Raw genomic sequence first — 21,176 nt, forward strand, 5'->3', positions numbered from 1 at the left:
CAAGTGAGTTTGTAGATGAGCCTGCTATAAATCTATACTGAAAAACTTGGTTGTCTGTTGTCCTAATCCCCTATAGCCTTTTCTTGTAGTTAGTTCCCCTCCCAAGACAGTCTTGGTATTTGAGGCAGACTTTGCCAAATCATTTTGAAATGTTTATTTTGGTTGGGGTATGAGGTCTTTGAGAAATCAGTTTGGAACTGAATCAGGAGAACAATAAACAGAATGATGAACAATAATGCAAGTGGAAAGGTCACTAAAAGGAAATTCAACTCTGAGTAACTGAAAAAGCCATTAGAGAAGAGAAAAATCAATGATGGTTCTTCCTTCCGGCAGAGAGGTGGGAAATAGTGGGGTAGAGTGCTGCATACATTATCAGACCAGTTCATTGCACTTAGGGTTTTGAATAAATATTTTTCTTTGTAAAGGGGATCTAGGTGGCACCACAATGTATAGAGTTCTGGACTTGGAATCAGAATGACTTTTCTTCATGAATTCAAATCCAGCCTCGAACACTTACTAACTGTATGTCCGTGGGAAAGTCACTTAATCCTGCTTTGCCTTAGTTTCCTCATCTGTCAAATGAGCTGGAGAGGGAAGGGGCAAACTATCCCAGTATCCCTGCCAAGAAAACCCCAAATGGGGTCATGAGAATCTGAAATGACCAAACAGCAGCAATTTTCTTTGTTAAAGGGAGGATTCAACTAGGAAGGAGGAGAGTGATGATAGGAGGTTATATTCTCAGAAATGACTGAGAAGTTTAAAAATATGCATCAATAAGTTTTTAAAAAAACAAAAAAATAGTTTTAAAGAATGTTTTTTTAAAATAATTTTCATCTGAAAGCAATTTGAAAAAAATAGTCTAGTATGTTGAGGTAATCTTAGCTTCCAAGACAAGGACTCTTAGTGAGCATCGTGGACCCTTGTCTGGTGAAGCCTATGGAATAATATCTATAAATGCATAAAATAAAATAGGAAGGATTACTAAAAAAGCCAGTTATATTGAAATATAGTTATCAAAATATCTTTTTAAAAAGTTACTCATTCTTAATTTAAGAATCTAAGGGGAATTATTGTGGATAAATGCAGAAGATAATAGAAGAAAGGGAGAAAGAATGAAATTATTACAAAAAGAAATAGAAAAGTTAATCAGTGACAAACTGATTGGAAAAGGTAGGAATTCAATCCTCTAATATAGAGAGATGATTTGTACCTCAATTGTTCTCTTTCATGAAGAGGAACCTTCCTACCCAATGAAGAATTTAGAATAGTGAGACCCTCCTATCTGATGAAGAATTAGAATAACAAACTAAACCTCTCTCCAATGATCAGACAGAATGGAGACTAAGGAAGCCATGGGCGATTGGCAGTGAGACTCCATGAGGAGTGGTTGAAGTCACAGTGGCCTCCAGACCGAAGCAAGGAAGCACTAAGATTATCTGGTGGTTAAACTGGAGTTGGATGAGACTGTGATGGAAACAGTTCAGAACTGGGGACAGAGGTTCTAGGTTGTATCTCATTTCCTTAAAGGTTCATTCTCTCTAAAATGCTACCATGCTTTGAACTGATGCTGATTGAAGTGAGCAGAACCAGAAGAACATTGCACACATTAACTCTGACATTATGAGATGATCAACTTTGATAGACTTAGCTTCTCTCAGCAGCTCAGAGATCATGGACAATCCTGAGAGACCTCTTAAGGAAAATGCCATCCACAACCAAAGAAAAAACTATGGAGGCTGTAGAGTAAAACAGATTATATTCACTTTTTTTTTTGCAAGGCAATGGGTTAAGTGGCTTGCCCAAGGCCACACAGCTAGGTAATTATTAAGTGTCTGAGGTTGGATTTGAACTCAGGTCCTCCTGACTCCAGGGCTGGTGCTCTATCCATTGCACCACCTAGCTGCCCCTACTATGTTCACTTTTAAAAGTTTCTTTATGTTTTTCTTTTCTTTCTTTCTTATGATTCTATTTCCCCTTAGTTCTATCTCCTCTTTCACAATATAACTAATATGGAAATATGTTAAACATGATTATTCATGTACAACTTTTATCATATGACTTGCTGCCATGGGGAGGGGGGGAGAGAGAAGAGAGAGTGGTAGAAAAATGTGGAGCTTAAAAGTTTGCAAAAGGATCAATGTTGAAAACTCTCTTTGTATGTTACTGCAAAAAATTGAAAATAAAAAAAGTGCTACCATGCTTAACCTTCATCTTCCACTCCATTAACTAAATCTGTGCCTGGAGCTTCCCAGTCATCTCACATTGGCCTTTGATATGGCCATTCATCCATATCCCTATCCCCTCCCCTCACTCCCAAGAAAGGCTCTATCCCTAGATCCCCTGGCTCAGAAAAGTGAGCTTGGATTTAAGTTTATTAGGAACCAGGCTTATATGCTATTTACCCTGACCTTTTTCTCAATAGAATGTAAACTCCTTGAGGGCAAGAATTGTGTTGATGGCTTGTATTTGTAATTCCAATGCTATCACAGAGTAAGCTAAATAATTAGTCTTCCTCTTCATCTCCTATCTATCTGTCTATCATCTATCTATCTATCTATCTATCTATCTATCTATCTATCTATCATCTATCTATCATCTATCTGTCTATCTATTATCTTTCTCCCTCTATCTTCTATCATCTTTTTGTCTATCCATCTATCTATCCATGATTATTTATTCATCCATCCATCTATACATCTTTCCATCTATCCATCTCTCTCTTCTCATCTGTCTGTCTTATCTTCTATCTACCATCTAGATCCATCTTTCTATATATTTATCTATCTGTGTCTCTTGGATATTGGATATCAACTTTAGTCAACATAAACGTGAAATGATGGCAGTATTGTCTCAACCAATTTTTGCAGTGCGTGTGGCATATATAAAGTGCAGACAATCATCAACTATAAGAAACTGAATTTCCTGAGAGTCTTGTTTCTTCTAACTAGTATAGCCACAGATTCCAGGTTAAATCTGTGGGATGCAGTACCATGTGGTAAGCAGATAGAGCCTTGGACCTGAAGTTAGGAAGACCTGAATTCAAATCCTACCTCAGATACTTGCTAGTTCTATGTCTCTGGGCAAGTTCCTTCCCCTCCTAGGGTCTCAGTTTCCTCATTGTGTTGGACTGCACAGCCTCAGGTCCCTTTTAGCTTCAGTTCTATGGTCCTATGATTTCCCTGAGATGTGGTTCTCAAGGGGTCTATAAATCCCTGAGCAGTCTATGAGGCCCTTATAAAGGCTCTGGGAGGTCAAAACTATTTTTATAATAATCCTAAGACATTTTAAATTTCTCATGTAGATGATATTGCTATATATAGAAAACCCACATAAACAAAAGTTCTTATGAGGTTCTCTAATAATTTTTGAGAGTGTCTGGGAGTCTCAAGATCAAAAAGTTTGAAGGGAAGGAAGGAGGCAACCTGGGGACCATGCCAAGAGGAGAGACACCTTAGTTCTAGCCTTGGATTGTTCTGCAGACTCTGTTTGGAGACTTTGGTCACAAAGGAGAAGTCCCTTCCCCTTAGCTTTCTTCTCTTAAAATAATGGGGTTGTACTTTCCAGCAGTGGCATTCTGAGAAATAATTTGTATCCTCCTCAGTCCCCTGAACCTCTGAGAATAGTATTCTGAAGTGAACGGAGTCCAAACTGAGTAAACCATGGCTTACCTGGACCTCCTCCCACACCTCCAACGCCTCCAACGCCTCCAACGCCGCCAACACCTCCAACGCCTCCAACGCCTCCAACGCCGCCAACACCTGGGATGCCAGCACCAGGAACTATCCCTCCAAGGCCTCCTGCACCTGGAGATGAAGAAAGTCAGTCCAGATCTCTCTTGTAGCTAAGCCATAGGGGGTCCGGAGTCAATTCTCATCTGGGTTAGAGGAGGGACTAAGGAGGGGTGGAGAAGAGAGGGGGGAACTGAGTGATAGGGAGGGGAGCTAGAGGAGGGAAGAAGGAGGAAGGGGTGCAGGGACATATTAGGGATAAATGACATCATTTTTACTTGGATTAGACTGCAACAGAGGCAGCATGGTATTGGGGGAGCAGGAGGGAAGGGAAGTGGGGGAGAGAAGGAGGGAGAGAGGAAATCTATGAACATCTCTTCTGCTTTTTTTTCTCTGTCTCTGTCTGTTTTTCCAGGTTCTGCCTCTCTCTATCTCTGTGCCTGTCTTTCTTTTCTCCCTGCCCCCTCCCTAGCTCCATTTCTAACTCTCTCCCATGTTATACAGTTTGCAAAAATGATTCTTTCATCACATCTTCAACTTGGGAGTCAGTCCAATACTGCCCTTTATTTAGCTCATGGAAAGTGACAAAATCTGTTTGTGGATTCTTTCCCCCAGAATGTGGGGCCATTGAAAATTGGTGCTGGACTTCCTGAGGACAAAGACTGAATGTCTTCCCTATGAAGCGGACTGGCCCAGAAGTGGGCACAAAAGTCCTCAATAGATGTTTCCTGAACCATGTGTCTTCTCTGTAGACAGACAGTCCCGGGCTAGACATTGTAGGGGAGAGAGGAGAGGGAGATGCAGTTCTGAGCTCAGGAAGCTTGTGGTCTATCTGAAGAGCTAGAATGCACCTTTCCAACATTGCTGAAGGACAATTCAGGGCATCACATGAATTCTAGTATATATTATATAAAATGCTAAAACTATGCTATAGGAACTCAGAGGAAAGAGAAAGATTATTTGTCTGGCATGGTTAGGGAAGACTGCACTTGGGGATTTGATTTCAATCTTGAAGGATGGCAAGGATAAGGAGAGAGGGAGAATAGTTAGATAATGGCGGATCGGACTGGACACCAGGCCAGATGTCAGAAAACTCTGGGACCTGAGGTTTTCTACTTAAGGGACTTGGAGCAATCTTTTTCTTCCCAGACCTCAGTTTCCTCACCTATAGAATGAACTGGAGTGGATGGATTAGGTGATCTCTAAGGTTCTAAAAACTCTAGGAAACTTACATCATCTTTCTTAGCCTCAGCTTCTTTTCTCTTTCTATATCATCTATCTTGGTATTCTCATGGATTTGAGCATCATGCCTATGCCAATCGTCTATGTGGTCCTTGCCTCTCTCCTGGAGTCTGGTACTGAATCTCAACTACTGGATATTTCTATCTGAAGATCTCAATTTCAACTATGAATTCGACAATGAATATCAACAATTTTGTTTCAAAAACAGTTTTATTACTACATTTTTAAAAAATTACATTTTCTTCTCCTAACTTCCCTATTTCTGTTGAAATCCTTCTAGTCAACTAAGGTCATAACCTTAGAGTCATCTTCAACTCTGGATTTTTCTCTCACTTGTCATTATGAAATTGGTTCCTGAGATCTTGGTCATTTTGCCTTCCCCATATCTCTATGATCTGCCTCTTTCAGTTCTTTTAGTGAACTGGGAGATAAGGGTATTGGGTTTCCGGTTGGGTTTTTTTTTTTTTTTTTGGTTAAACAAAACACAATACACAATAAACAAGCACAATAGCAAGAAAAGTACCCACTGCTTCAGCTATGATTATACTCCTCACCCACTACTTCCTGTCCTCTCTCTCACTTCAGTTTATTTCCCATGAGGGTATTTCCAGAGTCTTGTGACATCGGCTCAATGTTCGAGCTAGGTCCTTGTGTTGAGGCTAGTGACTTTTTAGGTCTTTCCAGAAGTCTTCCTGCCTGTCAGACATTTCCTGATTGTCAGTGGCAGGCTTGATGCCTTGGCTCCCTGGGGATCCCTGGGGCACAGGGTGGGAGGACAGGGAGTCACATCCTCAGGAAGGAGGAAAGAAATGAGTAAGGGGAGGAGGCAGCCCCGTGGGCAGCTTAGGAATGTCTCCCCTAAGCCCTTCTGACACTAGACAATAGTTAGGCAGGCAGTGAACCAGATCATGGAATCCCAGATCTGGAGGCAGAAGTGACCAGTGAATGCCATGTAGTAAGCATTTCATAAAATATGCCCTTCATACTAATAAAAATACTTACTAACTTCAGAGGCTTTCTGATCCAGCCAACTCGTTTTATGGAGGAGAAAGCTTTGCTCAAAGAAAGGGAAGTGACTTGCTCAGGCTCATGCATGGAGTCAGTGGCAGAGCTGGGATTTGAACCCAGGGCTTCTATCTCCAGAGCTGGTATTTTTTCCCACTGCACTCCATGGACTTGGAGTGGGCATAACGATCTCTTTGGGACCTACCTGCAGGCTCCTGGGGTCCTAATGTACCTTCTTCTAGTGGTGGAAGGAAGGATGAGGAGAGGCCTGGGTGGGGAGGGGGGGAGGGCACTGGCCCAGGCAGGGGTCAAGGAAAGAGAGGGCAGTTCTGGAGGGCACTCACCATACTTAGCTGCTTTGGCAGCGGCGGCGGCAGCAGCAGCAGCTGGAGGGGAGATAGAAGGGAGGGAGACTTAAGTGCTTTGCACTCCCCGGGTGATGGATCATCGCAGCTAGAGGCCTTCAGCATCCCAGACAGCCAGAAGCCAGGCATCCAGGCCACCCCCTCCGCAGGGTCCCAGGGATAGAAAAGTCTGGATTCTAGCATCCCACCCACTTCTGGCGATGGACCCGAACTCACAGGAGAGAGCTGTCCCAGGGATACCTCCAGGACCGACTCCAGCACCAGGAACAGCTCCAGGGCCAATTCCAAAGCCAGGAAGGGCTCCAGTGCCAGCCCTGGCCCCTGCAAAAAGAAGATGGCAGCATGGGTGCAAGTGACCAAGAGGGAGAGAGATCCCCAGCCTCCCCATGCCCTTTAGAATCCAGGACTGGACAGGCCCAGGGAACACCTAGAAGGGACTCACCATATTTGGCTGCTTTAGCTGCTGCTTTGGCTGCTGCCGCTGGGCCTCCTGCTCCTGGGGAAGGAGATAGGGAGAGAAAAAGGTTCAGGGAATGATAATGATAAGGATAACAATGACCTCAGTCTCCTCATTTGTCAATGGTGGGGTTCGATTAGATGGCTGTCAAGCTCTGACTCAGAGAAGCAAAGATCCAGAGTTGGAAGGGACCTTAGGGTCATCACTTCTATTCTTCCCATTCCACAGGTGAGGAAACTGAGACCAAGCCAGGTTAGGTGACTTGGCCAAAGTCACACAGACATTAAGTGTTAGGAACAGGATTTGAACCCAGGTCTTCTGACCCTAGATCTAGGGCTCAGTCACTGCTTCCCATCTGTGAACTATGCAAATATTATTTTTCAAGGCAAAGAGGTTAAGTGACTTGCACACAGTCACGCAGTTAGATAAGTATAAGTGTTTGAGGCCGCATTTGAACTCAAGTCCCTCCTGATTCCAGGGCTGGTACTCTCTACACTGCACCATCTAATTGCCCCTAACTAGGCAGATTTTTATGGTTTGTGAGGACCTTTTCCTATGTGATCTTGCAAGGTAAATATCACAGGGCTTTTGATTCCAAAAAGTACCATCAGAGAAGTGGTATCAGGAAAGATTTTTAAAATTTTAATATTTTATTTTTCCCACTGCATGCAACAGTGTTTTTCAATAATCATTTTTTTCAAAGTTTTGAGTTTCATATTCTTCTCCTTCCCCTTCCCCTCCCCCTATTCATTTTCATCATGTTTTGAAAGAAGAATCAAATTGAAATGGTAAAAACCCTCTGAGGAAGCTCTGAATCAGAGCTCTCAAATGTAAACACAAGACCTGGTAGGTCCAGGCTCGCTCTGCCTCACCACCTCAAATTCAGAAGCCCACCCTCCTCCTCTTTCCTCTACCCTAATCTCAGCTGGACAGACACAGAGTCCCAAAGATGTCTGGATGCGGGAAGCATAGCTCTCACCTGGAACACCTGCAACGCTTCCTATCCCTGGGATGCCACCTCCTGGTACCAAGCCTCCACCAGCTCCTGCAGAGAGAATGGAGAATTTCCTTTTCCATCTACAAGATGCTGAGGAAGAGCTCTCCTCACCCAAGTGCCCAGGAGCAAGGCAGGAATCAAAGAGTGGTTACCCTTTCCTGGAACACCCTCAGTTCAAGCCACAAGAGAAATTGGGGAAGGGGATAGAAGACTAGGGGCTAGAGGGGAGGCCATGTCACCTGCCTTCCTATCCAAAGAGCTATCCTTTCAGCAAAGAGTAGGTGTGTTTTGTTTGTCTCCTTCAAGGGCATAACCAAGATTACTGGGTGAAAGTGCAAAGAGGCACATTGATTGACCATCAGGACAAGTTCCCCTTCAGTCTGGAACCTGGGGTCAGCAGAATTCATTCCTTGATGGCTCAGATCCAATAGCCATAAAATTCTCTATGACCCCAGTTCATTACTATGGAATTTAGTACAGACCTCTGAATGATGACATATCAGGGGATTCATAATCCAGGGTGAAAAGCATGATTAGGGAACTCTAAGGATCTGGAATCCCTAAAAAGACTTTAATAGTATGCTTTGCCCATTACCAAAACAATCTGCCCTGGAAGAGGAGAGAATGGAGAAGATATGTCAGAACCAGGATTTGAAGCCAGGCCTTCCTGCCTTCAAGGTCAGGTCTCCATCTGCCCCATCATGCTGCCTCTTTATATGAATATAAAGCTTAACAAAACCACACCTCCAGTGAAGTATAGAGATGGAGGAAAGCTCGGAATCAGAGATCTCAGAAGGGCTTATGGGTGAGACTCAGTCTCCCAGCCTGGGACCTCCTGGGATCCACGCAGAGGCCGAGACAAGGAAGACGGAGGGACCAGAGATGAGAACACTCACCATACTTGGCTGCTTTAGCTGCTGCGGCGGCGGCTGCTGCTGGGGACCCAGCTCCTGGAGAGACACAAGGAGACAAGGGACTCAGTGGGTCCTGCCTGGCCCCTCCACTTACGCTAGCAAGGCCAGAACTAGGTAGAGGGCTCACAGGCAGCCAAGCCTCTGGCATGTCTCCCAACATCTGGCACAGTGCTCCAGAAACAAGCACTTATTCACTCATTCACTCACTTATTCATTCATTCATTCTCTTGGTACACTTATGTTTTCTGTTCCCCAAGGAAGAGATAGCTAGATGTGATTTCATACAATTTGTGAAATAACTCGTAGATAACTGGGCTGCAGCAAAATGATTGAAAACCACTATGATGGGCACCTCACACATATTTGTTGAATTGACTGGAAGTTAGTTTCGTATTGCTTTTTTTAAATGTATTTTTAATAATCTCTATGAGAGACGATATTGGGGTGCTGACTGGTCACATGGGTCAGCGAAGCCTTCCTTGCTCCTTTCCTGTCATTCTATGGTCCCTTCTTGAGGTCTTTCTCACACTTCATTCCCCTTCTCTTTACTTTTGCAGGGCTGCCCCTCCCCCTCCAGGTCTGGGATGCCTTTTTTTGGTCACCTGAGCCTCTTGGGATCCCAGGCCTCAACTCCTCGATCACCTTCTGCATTAGACTTTTTCAGACTCATGTTCCCTTCTCCACCACTTTCACCTCCCCCTGAAATTAGCTTGTATTTGAATACATTTTGCCTATATTTATATCTGGGCACTTGTGGCTACCCTTAGAGAATGGAAGCCTGCTATAGGTAGGCACTCTTTCATGTTTGTCTTTATGTCCCCAGGACCTAAAATGGTGTCTGATCCAAGAACCCTCTTAATTAATACTGACTCATTGATGGTTTTCTTGGTTATTTCAGTTGGAAGTGCCCTCCTTCCCAAAATTAACTTGAATTTAACTTGTATGCATTTGGCATGTTTTGTACATGCTGCTTCCTCTAATGGAATGCAAGCTCCTTGAGGGCAGGGATAGCCTCCTTTTTTGTCTCAGTATCTTCAGTACCTATCAATAAGAGATCTGGATCTCTAACCATCTAGTTCAATCTTCTCATGTTAACAGAGCAGGAAAATGAGGCTGGGGGGTAATGGTAGTGGGGATGCCCAAGGCTCCCCAGGTCCTCTGTCTCAGAGCCAACCATCAGCCACCTTTAATCTTGCCTGGGGCTCCTCCCTTCATCCTGTTCCCTTGTCACCCTCCCCCCACCTCTGCTGCCCAGAAACCCTTTACCAGCAATGCCTCCGATGCCAGGAAGTCCCCCAGCTCCAACTCCAAAGCCTGGAAGTGCACCAGGTCTTCCTGCACCAGCACCTGTAGAGACAGACTGCATCAGGATCCAAGGAGGAACAAGGGATGGGATGGGGTGGGGCTAGACAAGGGGCTGGAGAGAATTCTCTAAGAGCTGACTACTTTATCCATTTTAACCCTAGAAAAGGCATTAAGGGGCAGCTCCCAATAGCAAGATGCAGCCCCACTGACTGGTCCTTAGAGAAAACATTTAAAAAAAACAACCCCACACAACACAATCCCCAATGCACCCATTTTCAACACACTCATTAAGGGACTTGTGTGTTTTAAAACAAATCCCACTTTAATCACAGCCACATACTGAGAAACCGCAGGCAGGCAGTTCGGTCCCCTGGCCAGAGGGGCCTCAGCAGGAATGTTTGAGTGTTCTTTTCCCAGTGTTCTTAAGAGTTGTCCAACTTTGTAATATAACCAGTCCTTTGGATTTGGCTGCCCTCCCCGCTGTGTCTGCCTCTAATCCGCCCCCCCTTCCTCTCTTCCCTCTTCCATTAGAAAATTCCATTCATCCCCAGCCCCCTCTTCCCATCAGGGCTGATGTCTAAGAGGACAACCCAAGAAAAGGAGGGTGGGGACCCTGGAGGCTGTAGTCTGGAGTCTATGACAATTGACTAGAAGGCACCTTCTGCTCAGATTTTGATACTGTCCTCTCCTCCAACTGCGAGGATCATACATAGTCATTTCTCCTAGCGTTTGGCAGATGGGGAGAATTCGAGTGAGTAGGGAGGGGGTTAGATTCTCAAATAAGAGACAGCAAAGAGTGGGACAGATTCAATAGAAGGTAAACTCTTTGTGGGCAGGCATGTCCATTTTATTTTTGTCTCCTCCCCATGCCTTTAGTATCTAGCATATTGTCTAAGCACATAGTAGGTGCTTAATAAATAATACCTGGTTGAAATTCCTCTTAGATGCTTCCTTCTGTCCCTGGGAAGGAAGAAATGAAGTGGGACCTGTATCCTACAGAACTGTACGACAGGCTCAGAATCCTTATAAAGGATCTTTCCTATGCACTTAGTGAACTGAAGGGCTGTTTGCCAGCTATGTTTGAGAGGGAATTCTCACCCAACAAGCATGCTCTATAAAACTCCTACTATGTGTCTCTGCTAGACCATGGGAATACAAAGATAAAAAAATTCCTAAAACTTTCCCTTCTTCTACTGGGGGAGGGAGGAGAATCACGTGTACACAGAGAAACAAATATGAAGTCGTTTGGAGGGAGGGGAGAAGAAGCTTCATCAACAAAAAGTTTAACCTTGAAGGGAGCTAGGGGTTTCATGAGGCAGAGGCAAAAAGGGAGAAAGAGGGTTCTAGGAGCTGGACTTGATAGTCTGAGGTCTCTTCCAACTCTGGCATTTGGTTGTTTAGTCATTTCTTAGTCATGTATGACTCTTTGTGACCCCCCTTGGGGTTTTCTTGGCCAAGATAGTAGAGTGATTTTCCATTTCTTTCTCCAGCTCATTTAACAGATGGGGAAACTGAGGCAAACAGGGTGAGTGCTCTATGCACTGTGGTGTCACCTAAGTGCCACTCTGACATTACAAGAGTGCCAACTCCTGCCCAAAAGATCATTTAGAGAAAAGGGAGCACTGGAGTTAGGGGACCCGATGCTAATCCTGGATGACTTTGGGAGGCCATTGAAATCCTTAAGGGTTCTCTTTCCACCTCAGGATATTGAGAGGTTGGAGTAGGCAATTACTGTGATTGCTTCTGTCTCTAGACTTCTGACTTGGTGCTTTAATGGGGGTCCACAAGGTTAAGTGTGACTCATCTATAAGACTGCATGATGACAAATGGAAAAACAAGTCTTAGTTTTCAAGTTATTTGAGGTCTGTAAAATATTTTCCTCAACATCTCTGAGTTAAGTGCTACTCTTACACCCATTTTACAGATGGGGAAATAGAGACTCGGAAAGGATTGCGTGGAGTCACCTAGCCAATAAGTGTTTGAAGTAGGATTTGAATGAAGGTCTCTTGGTCTTTCTCCAACCACCATGGACTCTGCATAGCAGTAGGGAACACTGATTAGGACTTGGAAATGGCTGGGGTTCAGGGAAAAATGAATGAAGGAAGAGCAGCCTAGAGAAAGCCTGGAGATAACAGGGAGACCTGGAGTAATTCTGATGCTGGAGACTGGATGAAGGAGGAAGGTGGGGGGGTGTCTTCTCATTAAATCTCCTCTCATCAAGAGGAAAGGTTCACTCACCATACTTAGCTGCTTTTGCAGCTGCAGCTGCTGCAGAACCAACTCCTGGATTTGGAAATAAGGAAATTCAGCCATTGTGGGATGGGGGGTGGTGGTCCCCTCCCCGGCCCTGAGATCACTTTCCCAAGAGACCCCTCCCACAAGCAAATTCAAGCAGAGCATGGAGAAAATGGGGCAGGGCCCTGATTACTGCTGCCAGACTCATGGGATAGGAGCTCTGAGATGTTTCTTTGTCAGTGAAAGAGGGATACATGGAACCATCCTCATTCTCACCCCTATGCTTTATGACCAAAGACATTTGGGACCAATGTGGTAAGGTGAGAGGTGGAACCCTGGTTGAATGGACCCTGTACTAGAAGGTAACTGGTTCCTCTGGAGATTCTGCCCCACTGGTTAGGATGCCTAAGGGGATTTACTAGTGTCTTGAAAGATGGGTGCCAGAGGCAAGTCTGTCTACTCTCTATCTGTAGGATGGAGATGATGCCTCTCATTTACTGGAGATGAACCAGAAAAATGAGGTTGTACCTGTTCCAGTGGGGTATCCTGCTTTTCCTGCACCTGCTCCAGCAACACCACCTGGGCCATAACCTTTGCAGAAAGAAAGAGAGAGTGTCAGTCAGCCTTTGATTTAGCTGTCTGTGAACCTGTTATTTCTTCCTCCCCCTCCATGAATATAAATTCTTCATTTTTTATCTTTGAGCTTCCAGGATCATCTCCAGCACAAAATAGGCTTAGTTAATTCTTAAAACTTATTCTTGGGGCTATTGGGTAGCATAGTGGATAGAGCACTGGCCCTGGAGTCAAGAGGACCTGAGTTCCAATCTGGCCTTAAATACTTCATAATTACTTATCTATATGACCTTGGGCAAGTCACTTAACTCCACTGCCTTTCAAAAACCAAAAAAAAATTATTCTTGCCTTATAATGACTTAAAAATACCTATTATTTTACATATGTAAAATGGACTTAAATAAATTCTTGGTTGATTGAATGAATGAATGAATGAAAAGTCTTTGTGAATAATGACTTTGCTATAAATCTATCCAACAGTCTTGTGCTCAAGTGAACAGAGAGCTGACCTGGAGGTTCAAGAAGACTGGGTTGAGAATGGCCTCTGATGCTGTGAGACCCTAGACAAGTCACCTAACTCCTTGGGCTCTAGACAGCTCCCTTAGACCTTCACTTCTAAGTAGCAGATAAGCTGTAAGGGAGTTGTGTAGAGCCCACAGACTTCTAAGTAGCAGACAAGGTGCTCATGGTGTGTACAGAGAGAATATCCCATGAGTATCACTTTCAAAACTGCAGTGCGTCCTCTCCCCCACTCCCATGCACATTTAGCCTCTGGCCACACCAGACCAGCCTTGGGTACCTGGGAACCTATGGTGATGGACAGGAAACAAAGGAAAGCCCAATACACTCACCATAAGGCAGCTTCCCAGTGCTGTAAGGCAGTCCATAACCACCTGAGGGAAGAAAAGATTTGATCAGGAGATTCCTCCAGGTCCTGTCCCAGGTGTGACCCTGAGCAAAGGAGGTAGACCACCCATGGAGGGATGACAGGAAGGAGCCTCTGCCCCCTTTAGACTCATAAGACTAGTTTGACTTTTTAAAACTTGTATGATCTTGGACCAGTCATTCATCTCTCTTGATCCCACATTTAGAGCAGAAAGGGACCCTAAGGATGACCTGCTCCAAGCCCTTTTCATAGCTGAGAAAACTCAGTCCCAAAGGGGTGAAGTTAGGGATCTACAGTCAGAGCTAGCAACCTTGTTAGTTAGTAGACCACTTAACTGGTTAGTGACTAGTTAGTAGTTAACCAGTTAGTACAAAAGCTGGAATTCATACTCGGGTGCCCTCGCTTCTGGGAAGTCTTTCCCAGTCCACTCAACTGTTAGCTCTCTTTTCCTCTTCAAGATTTTCCAGAACATTTTTTTTCTGGGTCTGTCCTTTGGACCTTCCATTACTTACCTGTGTTCATAGCCACCTAGCAGATTACAAGCTTCCTGAGGACAGGGACTGTTTGGTTTTTTCTGTTGTTTTTTGCTTGTTTTTTAGTCTTTGTAGCCCCAAGAGTCTAAGCTCTTGAATATTGTAGGTGCTTAATCAAGTGGATTGAATTGAACATTACCAACAGCCTCTCAGGTCTGGGTTCGGGTTAGGAGCAGGTCACCCAGGGCAATCTGGGAAGGAGCTGTGGTCAGCCACCCAGATTAGCCATCCCTGACCCTTGCCCAAAGGTCCTCCCATCCAGGCTCTAAGTCTGCATTTCCTCTCTGAGGATCACATTTGATGGGGATTCACCACTGTCTAGAATCTCCCACCATGGGATTAATTAGCTCCAAACATCCAAGAGAATAGAATGAGGCTGTGAAAGTGATGCTATCAGATCGAGAAAGAATCAGGGCTTCCAGAAGGGGAGGAGGTGACTGGGGGTGTGAGTTGTAGCAGCAGACTCAGGATTAGAGCTAAGAGCAGACCAAACTTCAAACCTGGCTTCTTCTAACATCTAAATTCTTGATGCCTTCAACTCTACCATACCCAACCGGTATTTGATGCTACTGCTACCTCTCTTTACTCAAGACTTCCTGCGGACATGACTTTCAAATCTTATCTCTGGTAGAGTTGAAATCAAGACCACTTTCCACTGACGCTAGTTAGGTGACTACAGGCAATTCACTTTCACTCTCTGAGACTCATCCATCAAAAGGCTATGCAGATAAAGTCTCTAGAACCCACCCCACAGTATTACTTTAAGACTTCTTGGAGATCGCTGTGAACCTCAAAGTGTTTTCTATTTTTAGATGGTGACATCTTCTTTGTCTTTGCCTTAGCCCTGAACCCCTAAAGAGTTAGTGGCTTACCTGGGAGTTTGGGTGCTTTGATAGGGTAGCCTAGGGGGACTCCTGGCTGCTGGCCTCCAAAAGGACCAACACCTGTAAATAAAAAGAGAAGAAATCCTCACTCTCTTGTCCCCCCATTTGAGAAAGACCCTAATATAGCTTTCCATTCCCTGTAACTGCTATATACACAAAAACATTCAAGCCAGGCCGATCTTAGAGTTTCTCCAGACACCAGCTTTATTCCTGTCTCTTAATCTTTGCCTGTGCTGTGTCCTGCCTCCTGGTCTGCCTTTTTCCTCATCGACTCCTCTCCCAAACAGATCTATTCTTTGAGGCCCAACTTAAGTCCCATTCAGTCTAGAAAGTCTTCCTTTACCATCCTAGCCCCTTCAGAGCTATTTGGACCTCCAGAATGATTTCATTTTTGTATCATCTCTTTGGTCCTTGGCACTGCCTTACCTAGGAGTGCTCATTTTTATTTTTCATCTGTGAGAATTTTGGCTCCCCAATGAGATCAGAAATTCTTCAGAGATGGGGGGGCATGTCTTGCTCCTCCCAAAATGCCCCCCCCGGGGCTACGTGGCAGGCCCTTAACCAATGACTGTTGACTAACAGATTTAGGGATTCTCCTTACTTTCCTATTTAAGAGCTCTTCAGAAAATTCTAAACTGTTTTTTAGGTCCCAGAAAGTCCCTGGGAGACTTTCTGCCTTACTCATGAGGAGGCAGGAACCTCACACCCTGTTTCGCCTACTGAGGTAGCCTGAACCCCTGGGGACGTCCCAGGCTAGAACAGGGACAATAGCTGCTCTCTCACCTGGAATTCCTGCAAAAGCTCCACCTCCTCCTGCCAGCAAAAAAGAAATGAGTCAATGATAACATTCTAGCATCCTGGGATATAAGAGCTGACTAGGCAGAGAGATCAACTGGTCTAACATATTACAAATAGGGGAAACTGAGGTTCATGGAGGGGAAAGGACTTGACTTAGAGATCAGTTAAGAGTATTTCTTGTCTGAATTGTCAATTCTTGGTGTTGTGTATACACAGCTTCAGTTCAGAAAAGCTTGAAATCTGAGAACCTGAGTTCAAATCCTACCTTTATCATTTTCCACCTATGAGATCTTAGGCAGGTTACCCTACCTCAGATTATTTAAAATATTCAAATATTTTCAGTTTTCATTTAGGATATTTGGAGTCACATAAACATATCTTGTCAGTGTGGACAAATGTCCCATGTGGGATACTCTGACATTTCCTTTCCAAGATTTTGGCCCTCAAAAAGATTGAGGAGTATGGCCAGGAGAACCACAATCATAGACAAAATATGGCATCTAACTCCCTGGAGGGAAGAATGATAGACTTTAAGGATACCTACTCTGCCACTATGATGGTATGACTTTGACCAAGTCATTTCCCCTCCACCCAGTTTCCTCCTATATAAAATTGGAATCATAGACTTTGCCTGCTCTCTAAGAGCTAATAGGTGGATCAAGAAAACAATGCCTGTGAAAGTCCTTTGAGAAAACAAAGAGAGAGGCCATTCTTTTTAAGGACTGACCATTTCTTTTGAGTCTTTAGTGAAAAAGTTTTCAAACTATCTCAGATCATATGCAATTTGACTAAAAAAGGATGCCATCTCCCCACTCACTCTCCCATCAAGACCCCTCATACCTTGCCCCAGGTTCTGATACCTAAAATTTCACCATTAGAAAGATTCATTACTTTGTTAGAATTGGATGATCTCTTAATTAAGATTTCATTGTTTTTAAAACACTACTAGAGTCACAAGGGGGAATCATCTTCTTTTTATCCTTGCTTTATGAAGATAAACCCCAAATTCTCCAACATTTGTTAGAGCTACGGGATGAAGGTGTTTGGGGCAATGGTTTGGCCAGATAAACCCCCAATTCTCCAACATTTGTTACAGCTATGGGATGAAGGTGTTTGGGGCAATGGTTTGTCCAGGGGCAGGATTCCAAATACCTGGGGTTTTGGGTTTGACTCCAGTTCCAGTTGGCACACCCGGCAGGACCCCTACTCCGGGGAATCGTCCTCCTGAAATTGAAAGAAGGCATGTTCACTGACAGGAAAAAAGGCATTAGTCTGTTTATGCCATCCCTCACTCCCTAAGCCATAAGAGAATTGGCCTCCAGCCTCTCCTTGTCCTGGCCTGGTCCTGCCCATTCTGCATGGTACACCTCTTGAGGAAGGAAGCCTTCCTGGACCACAGGAGCTGACAAAGATTTCTTCCTTCTCTGGGGTCTAACAGTCACTACTGTCAGCATCAAGCCTGTGGATTAGGCACAGTGGCTCGACTGGTAGACCTAGAGTCAAGGAAGACCTGAATTCAAATCCAACCTTTAGACACTTACTAGCCACATGACTCTGGATAAGTCACTTCACTTCTTGCCTCAGTTTCCTCAGCTGTAAAATGGGATAAGAATAACAACTCCTTTCTCCCAGGGTTGTTGTGAGGATCAAATGAGATAATATTTGTGATGGGCTTTAAAAATATGCTATGTGGTGGCTCTCATTATTATCCCAGGTAAGCTTCTTGGGGGCAGGGATCATGGTTTCCACTTTGTAGCCCCCTTGGCCTTTAGCTGGGTGTCCTATATAGAAGAGGAGGGGGAGAGGCAGAGCAGCCCTCGCTTTGAGAACTAATTTTAAAACCAGCCTGGAAACAGGGTCTTTAGGGGATTTTAGATGTGGGAGGGTGAAAAAAAGGATGAAACCTCTTTACATTCCAGAATCAGAAAATGTGTTATCCTTTGAAACGGAAATAGATTCTTCTGACACATTAGGAGTGGGACAGGAGCTCACGACTGAACCTCCTGAAGTGGGGACAGCCGGCATGGAGCCATCCACATCCTTTCTCCCCAATCCTCCTTGGGGGGGGGGGCATAACTGCATTTCTGACCCAGCTGGTCCAGCTCAGAGATCAGTCTGTGATTAGACCATCTCTACTCCAACCATCCTCCTCAGCCTCTCCCCCCTCCAGACCCTGGAAACCTGGGATGCCAGGATAGGACAGGTGAGGAACTGGAGGCCGGGTCTCCAATCCCCTTCTAGCCATGTCTATAGCACAGCCCCTCCCATTTCCAGTACCTCTGTATGCTTTTGACTTCCTATTAGAATGGAAGCTCCTTGAGGGCAGGCAATCACCTGGCAGCTTGTATCTTTATTCCTAATGCTTAGCTCAGTACATTCACACAGTAAGTTCTTGATATATGCTCTTTCAATCCATCCAGCCATTCATCCAGAAAATTCAGATATGGGGTAGGATTGGGGGGTGTGACCCTCTTGTCTTGTCCAGGAGAGGGGGAACTGGAACCATTTCAACCCCAACCTGCAGTCAAGACTCTGCCCCTGTCTCCAAATCCCTCCTGCTCCCCAACTTGTTCTTACCTGTTCCTGGAAGAACTCCACCTGGATATACTCCAGGAAGCCCCACACCTTTAAAAAAGTAAGTGAGGGTGAGTAAGGAAGTCGTGTGACCAATTAAGTAGCATGAGCCCAAAAAGAGAAGCAAGAGTCACAGATACTGCTTTTGTCTCCCATTAAAGTCATAGAATCTTCTCTTCCCCTCAAATGCATCTTAGCTGCCCCATGCCCTCAATCAGGGTCATTCCTTGGTCTCTCCAACTCTCTTAACTCTCTCTCTCTCTCTCTCTCTCTCTCTCTCTCTCTCTCTCTCTCTCTCATCTTTTTATTTTTCCTCCTCCTCCTCCTCTATCTTCTTTCTTCTCTACCTCACCTTTTCTCCATCACTACTTCTTTTTTTTGCCTTTTCCTCCTCCTCCTTTCTCTGTTGGTCTCTCTCTCTCTCTCTCTCTCTCTCTCTCTCTCTCTCTCTCTCTCTCTCTCTCTCTCTCTGTCTCTCTGCTCTCCCTCATCCTCATTCTTCTCTTTCTCTCTCTCCCCACTTTCCTCTCCCTTCCTTCATCATCTTCTTCTTCTTCTTTTCTCCTCCTCCTCCTCCTCCACCTCTTCCTCCTTCTCCTCCTGTCTCTCTGTCACTCTGTCTCTGTTTCTGTCTCTTTCTTTCTGTCTGTCTGTCTGTCTGTCTCTCTCTCTCTGTCTCTGTCTCTGTCTCTCTCTCTCTGTCTCTCTCTCTCTCTCTCTCTCTCAGTGATCTCAAGAAGGGTGAAGCTGTCCCCTCTGATAATATTCTCAAAGGTCATCAATAGATTTCCTATCCCTCCACACCCCATGCCTTTCCTCAAGATCCCCCCCACCGCTTTCCCTAAATGACCTGTTAGGGATCCATTGTCCATGAATTTACCCCAAGTCTTCTGAAACATGTTTCTATTTCCAGTCTATCCTACCTCCCCCAAAGACGACTTCCAGATGTTGGCTCCCTGATGTGTAAAGTTGGGGGTTTTGTCCTAAAATCACCTCCCTTGAGCTTCAGGGAGGTAGGGCAGACAGGGTACAATGTTTGATATCCAGTAAGGATTTAATAAATGCTTGTTACTTGATTGCCATAGCCAAAAGCATTAGGGTCCTCCTCCCAGTCCTACCACTAACTCATTGTGAAATCTGGACAAACTTATCTCTTTCTCGGGGCCTCAGTTTCTTCCTCTGTAAAATGACAGCGTTGGATTGAACAAACAGATTTTATAGGTTTTCTAGCTGTACTATGAAGGTTTGGTGAATGGAATCATGATCCCATTTGATTTAAGGGTAGCACAGAATCATAAATTTGGAGTGAGAGGCACCTGGTGGGCCATTAGTGTAACCTTTTCATTTTATAGAGGAAGAATTGAGTCCTAGAGAAATTTAGTAGCTTTCCCAAGGTTGCACAGAACTAAATAGCAGAGTCTGCATTTGAACCCGGGTCTTTGGACTCCAAATCCAGACTATTTTTGTCCATATCCCTACCACACATCATTTCACTCCATCACACTATCTTCTCAAGTTTTTGTCTCTGGACAGAAGGGACCTCACTATTTTGTTAGTCCTCATTGTATGGTGGCCCCAAATCTATTATACACTCTAGGTCCCATTGACCTGACCCTCATCTTCCATGTCTTTCTGGTGATAGCAGTACTAACCTGGAACTTTCCCTGGCTTTCCTCCAGCCCCCACTCCTGCTCCAGTCTGAGGCACTACGGCACCTGGTGGGAAAGTAAAAGAGATGTAATCAGAGCCTGCTTCAGGAAGGCCCCAGACCTTCTGGAACAATGATGCTCCTTGGTGGAGAAACAGATAGAACAGAAAGACTTTACCTGTGGACACTCCTCCTCCAACACCCCCAACTCCGCCAACGCCCCCAACTCCACCAACACCGCCAACGCCACCAACACCACCAACGCCGCCAACACCACCAACGCCGCCAACACCACCACCAACACCAAGACCTAGAGAATCAGTGGAGGAAGGCACTGTAGTCAGGTGGAAGAAGCTCCGGTCCTAGCTCTGACCCACATTAAGCTATGTGACCTAGGCATGCCTCATCATCTCTTCAAGCCTCAGTTTCCCCATTTATAAAATGAGCACCATAAACCCTATCCTGCTTGTGTGTTTGTGTGTGGGGAGAGGGTAGAAGTAGCATATGGACACGAGGGATGCTGCTTCCTTTCTTTGAGGGAGGTCTAACTGGGGAATACTTACCAGCCTTGGCAGCTGCTTTATAAGCTTTTCCTGCTCCAGGGCCTGTCCCCAGTCCTCCTGGGTAGGCCCCCCCTGGGAAGCCACCCAGTCCTGTGGTAGAGAAGAAATGAGTCATTCTCATTAGAGGCAAAGACAGGCATCTCAGCCTGTGTTCCTGTCCCTGCATCCTTCCTGCACACCCTGACCTTATGGGAGATGTTTGGAAAGCATGTCCCTATCTATAAGACATTCACCGTGTCCAGAGAACCACACACCCCTTTATTCTTAGTCCTGTTTCTGGATAAGAGGACCTTCCCCCACTCCCTTCCCCTTGTTCAAATCCGACCTAGGCTTTAAGGTCCATTCCAGCTCTCATCTCTTCCAGGTAGTCTCTCCCCCAGCCCCTACCGGCCCAAGGAGCCCTCCTAGATCATCCCCCTCTGATTTCTTATAGCACCGACTCCTGGATATTGGGTATCTGCTTTGGAAA

General features: G+C 45.0%; 1 protein-coding gene across 6 annotated transcripts in view; it reads right to left on the bottom strand.

Annotated features, from left to right (window-relative positions):
• ELN (elastin) overlaps positions 1-21,176 on the bottom strand; it is a 72,154-nt gene that overhangs the window by 17,783 nt on the left and 33,195 nt on the right. For 4 of the 6 annotated variants that reach the window (XM_074189408.1, XM_074189407.1, XM_074189412.1 and 1 more), the window contains exons 7-23: positions 20,708-20,797; positions 20,323-20,454; positions 20,149-20,211; positions 18,500-18,547; positions 17,075-17,146; positions 15,908-15,937; positions 15,113-15,184; positions 13,673-13,714; positions 12,777-12,839; positions 12,252-12,296; positions 9,975-10,055; positions 8,691-8,744; positions 7,777-7,842; positions 6,783-6,836; positions 6,557-6,661; positions 6,320-6,361; positions 3,669-3,803 (exon numbers count right to left, since the gene is read on the bottom strand). In XM_074189408.1, the coding sequence (XP_074045509.1) occupies positions 3,669-3,803; positions 6,320-6,361; positions 6,557-6,661; positions 6,783-6,836; positions 7,777-7,842; positions 8,691-8,744; positions 9,975-10,055; positions 12,252-12,296; positions 12,777-12,839; positions 13,673-13,714; positions 15,113-15,184; positions 15,908-15,937; positions 17,075-17,146; positions 18,500-18,547; positions 20,149-20,211; positions 20,323-20,454; positions 20,708-20,797 (1,194 nt within the window). The remainder of the gene's footprint in view (positions 1-3,668; positions 3,804-6,319; positions 6,362-6,556; positions 6,662-6,782; positions 6,837-7,776; positions 7,843-8,690; positions 8,745-9,974; positions 10,056-12,251; positions 12,297-12,776; positions 12,840-13,672; positions 13,715-15,112; positions 15,185-15,907; positions 15,938-17,074; positions 17,147-18,499; positions 18,548-20,148; positions 20,212-20,322; positions 20,455-20,707; positions 20,798-21,176) is intronic. The other 2 variants (XM_074189410.1, XM_074189411.1) reach the window with 2 other exon arrangements.

The sequence above is a fragment of the Macrotis lagotis genome, chromosome 5 (assembly GCF_037893015.1).
Source record: "Macrotis lagotis isolate mMagLag1 chromosome 5, bilby.v1.9.chrom.fasta, whole genome shotgun sequence".
In the NCBI taxonomy this organism is placed as follows: domain Eukaryota; kingdom Metazoa; phylum Chordata; class Mammalia; order Peramelemorphia; family Peramelidae; genus Macrotis; species Macrotis lagotis.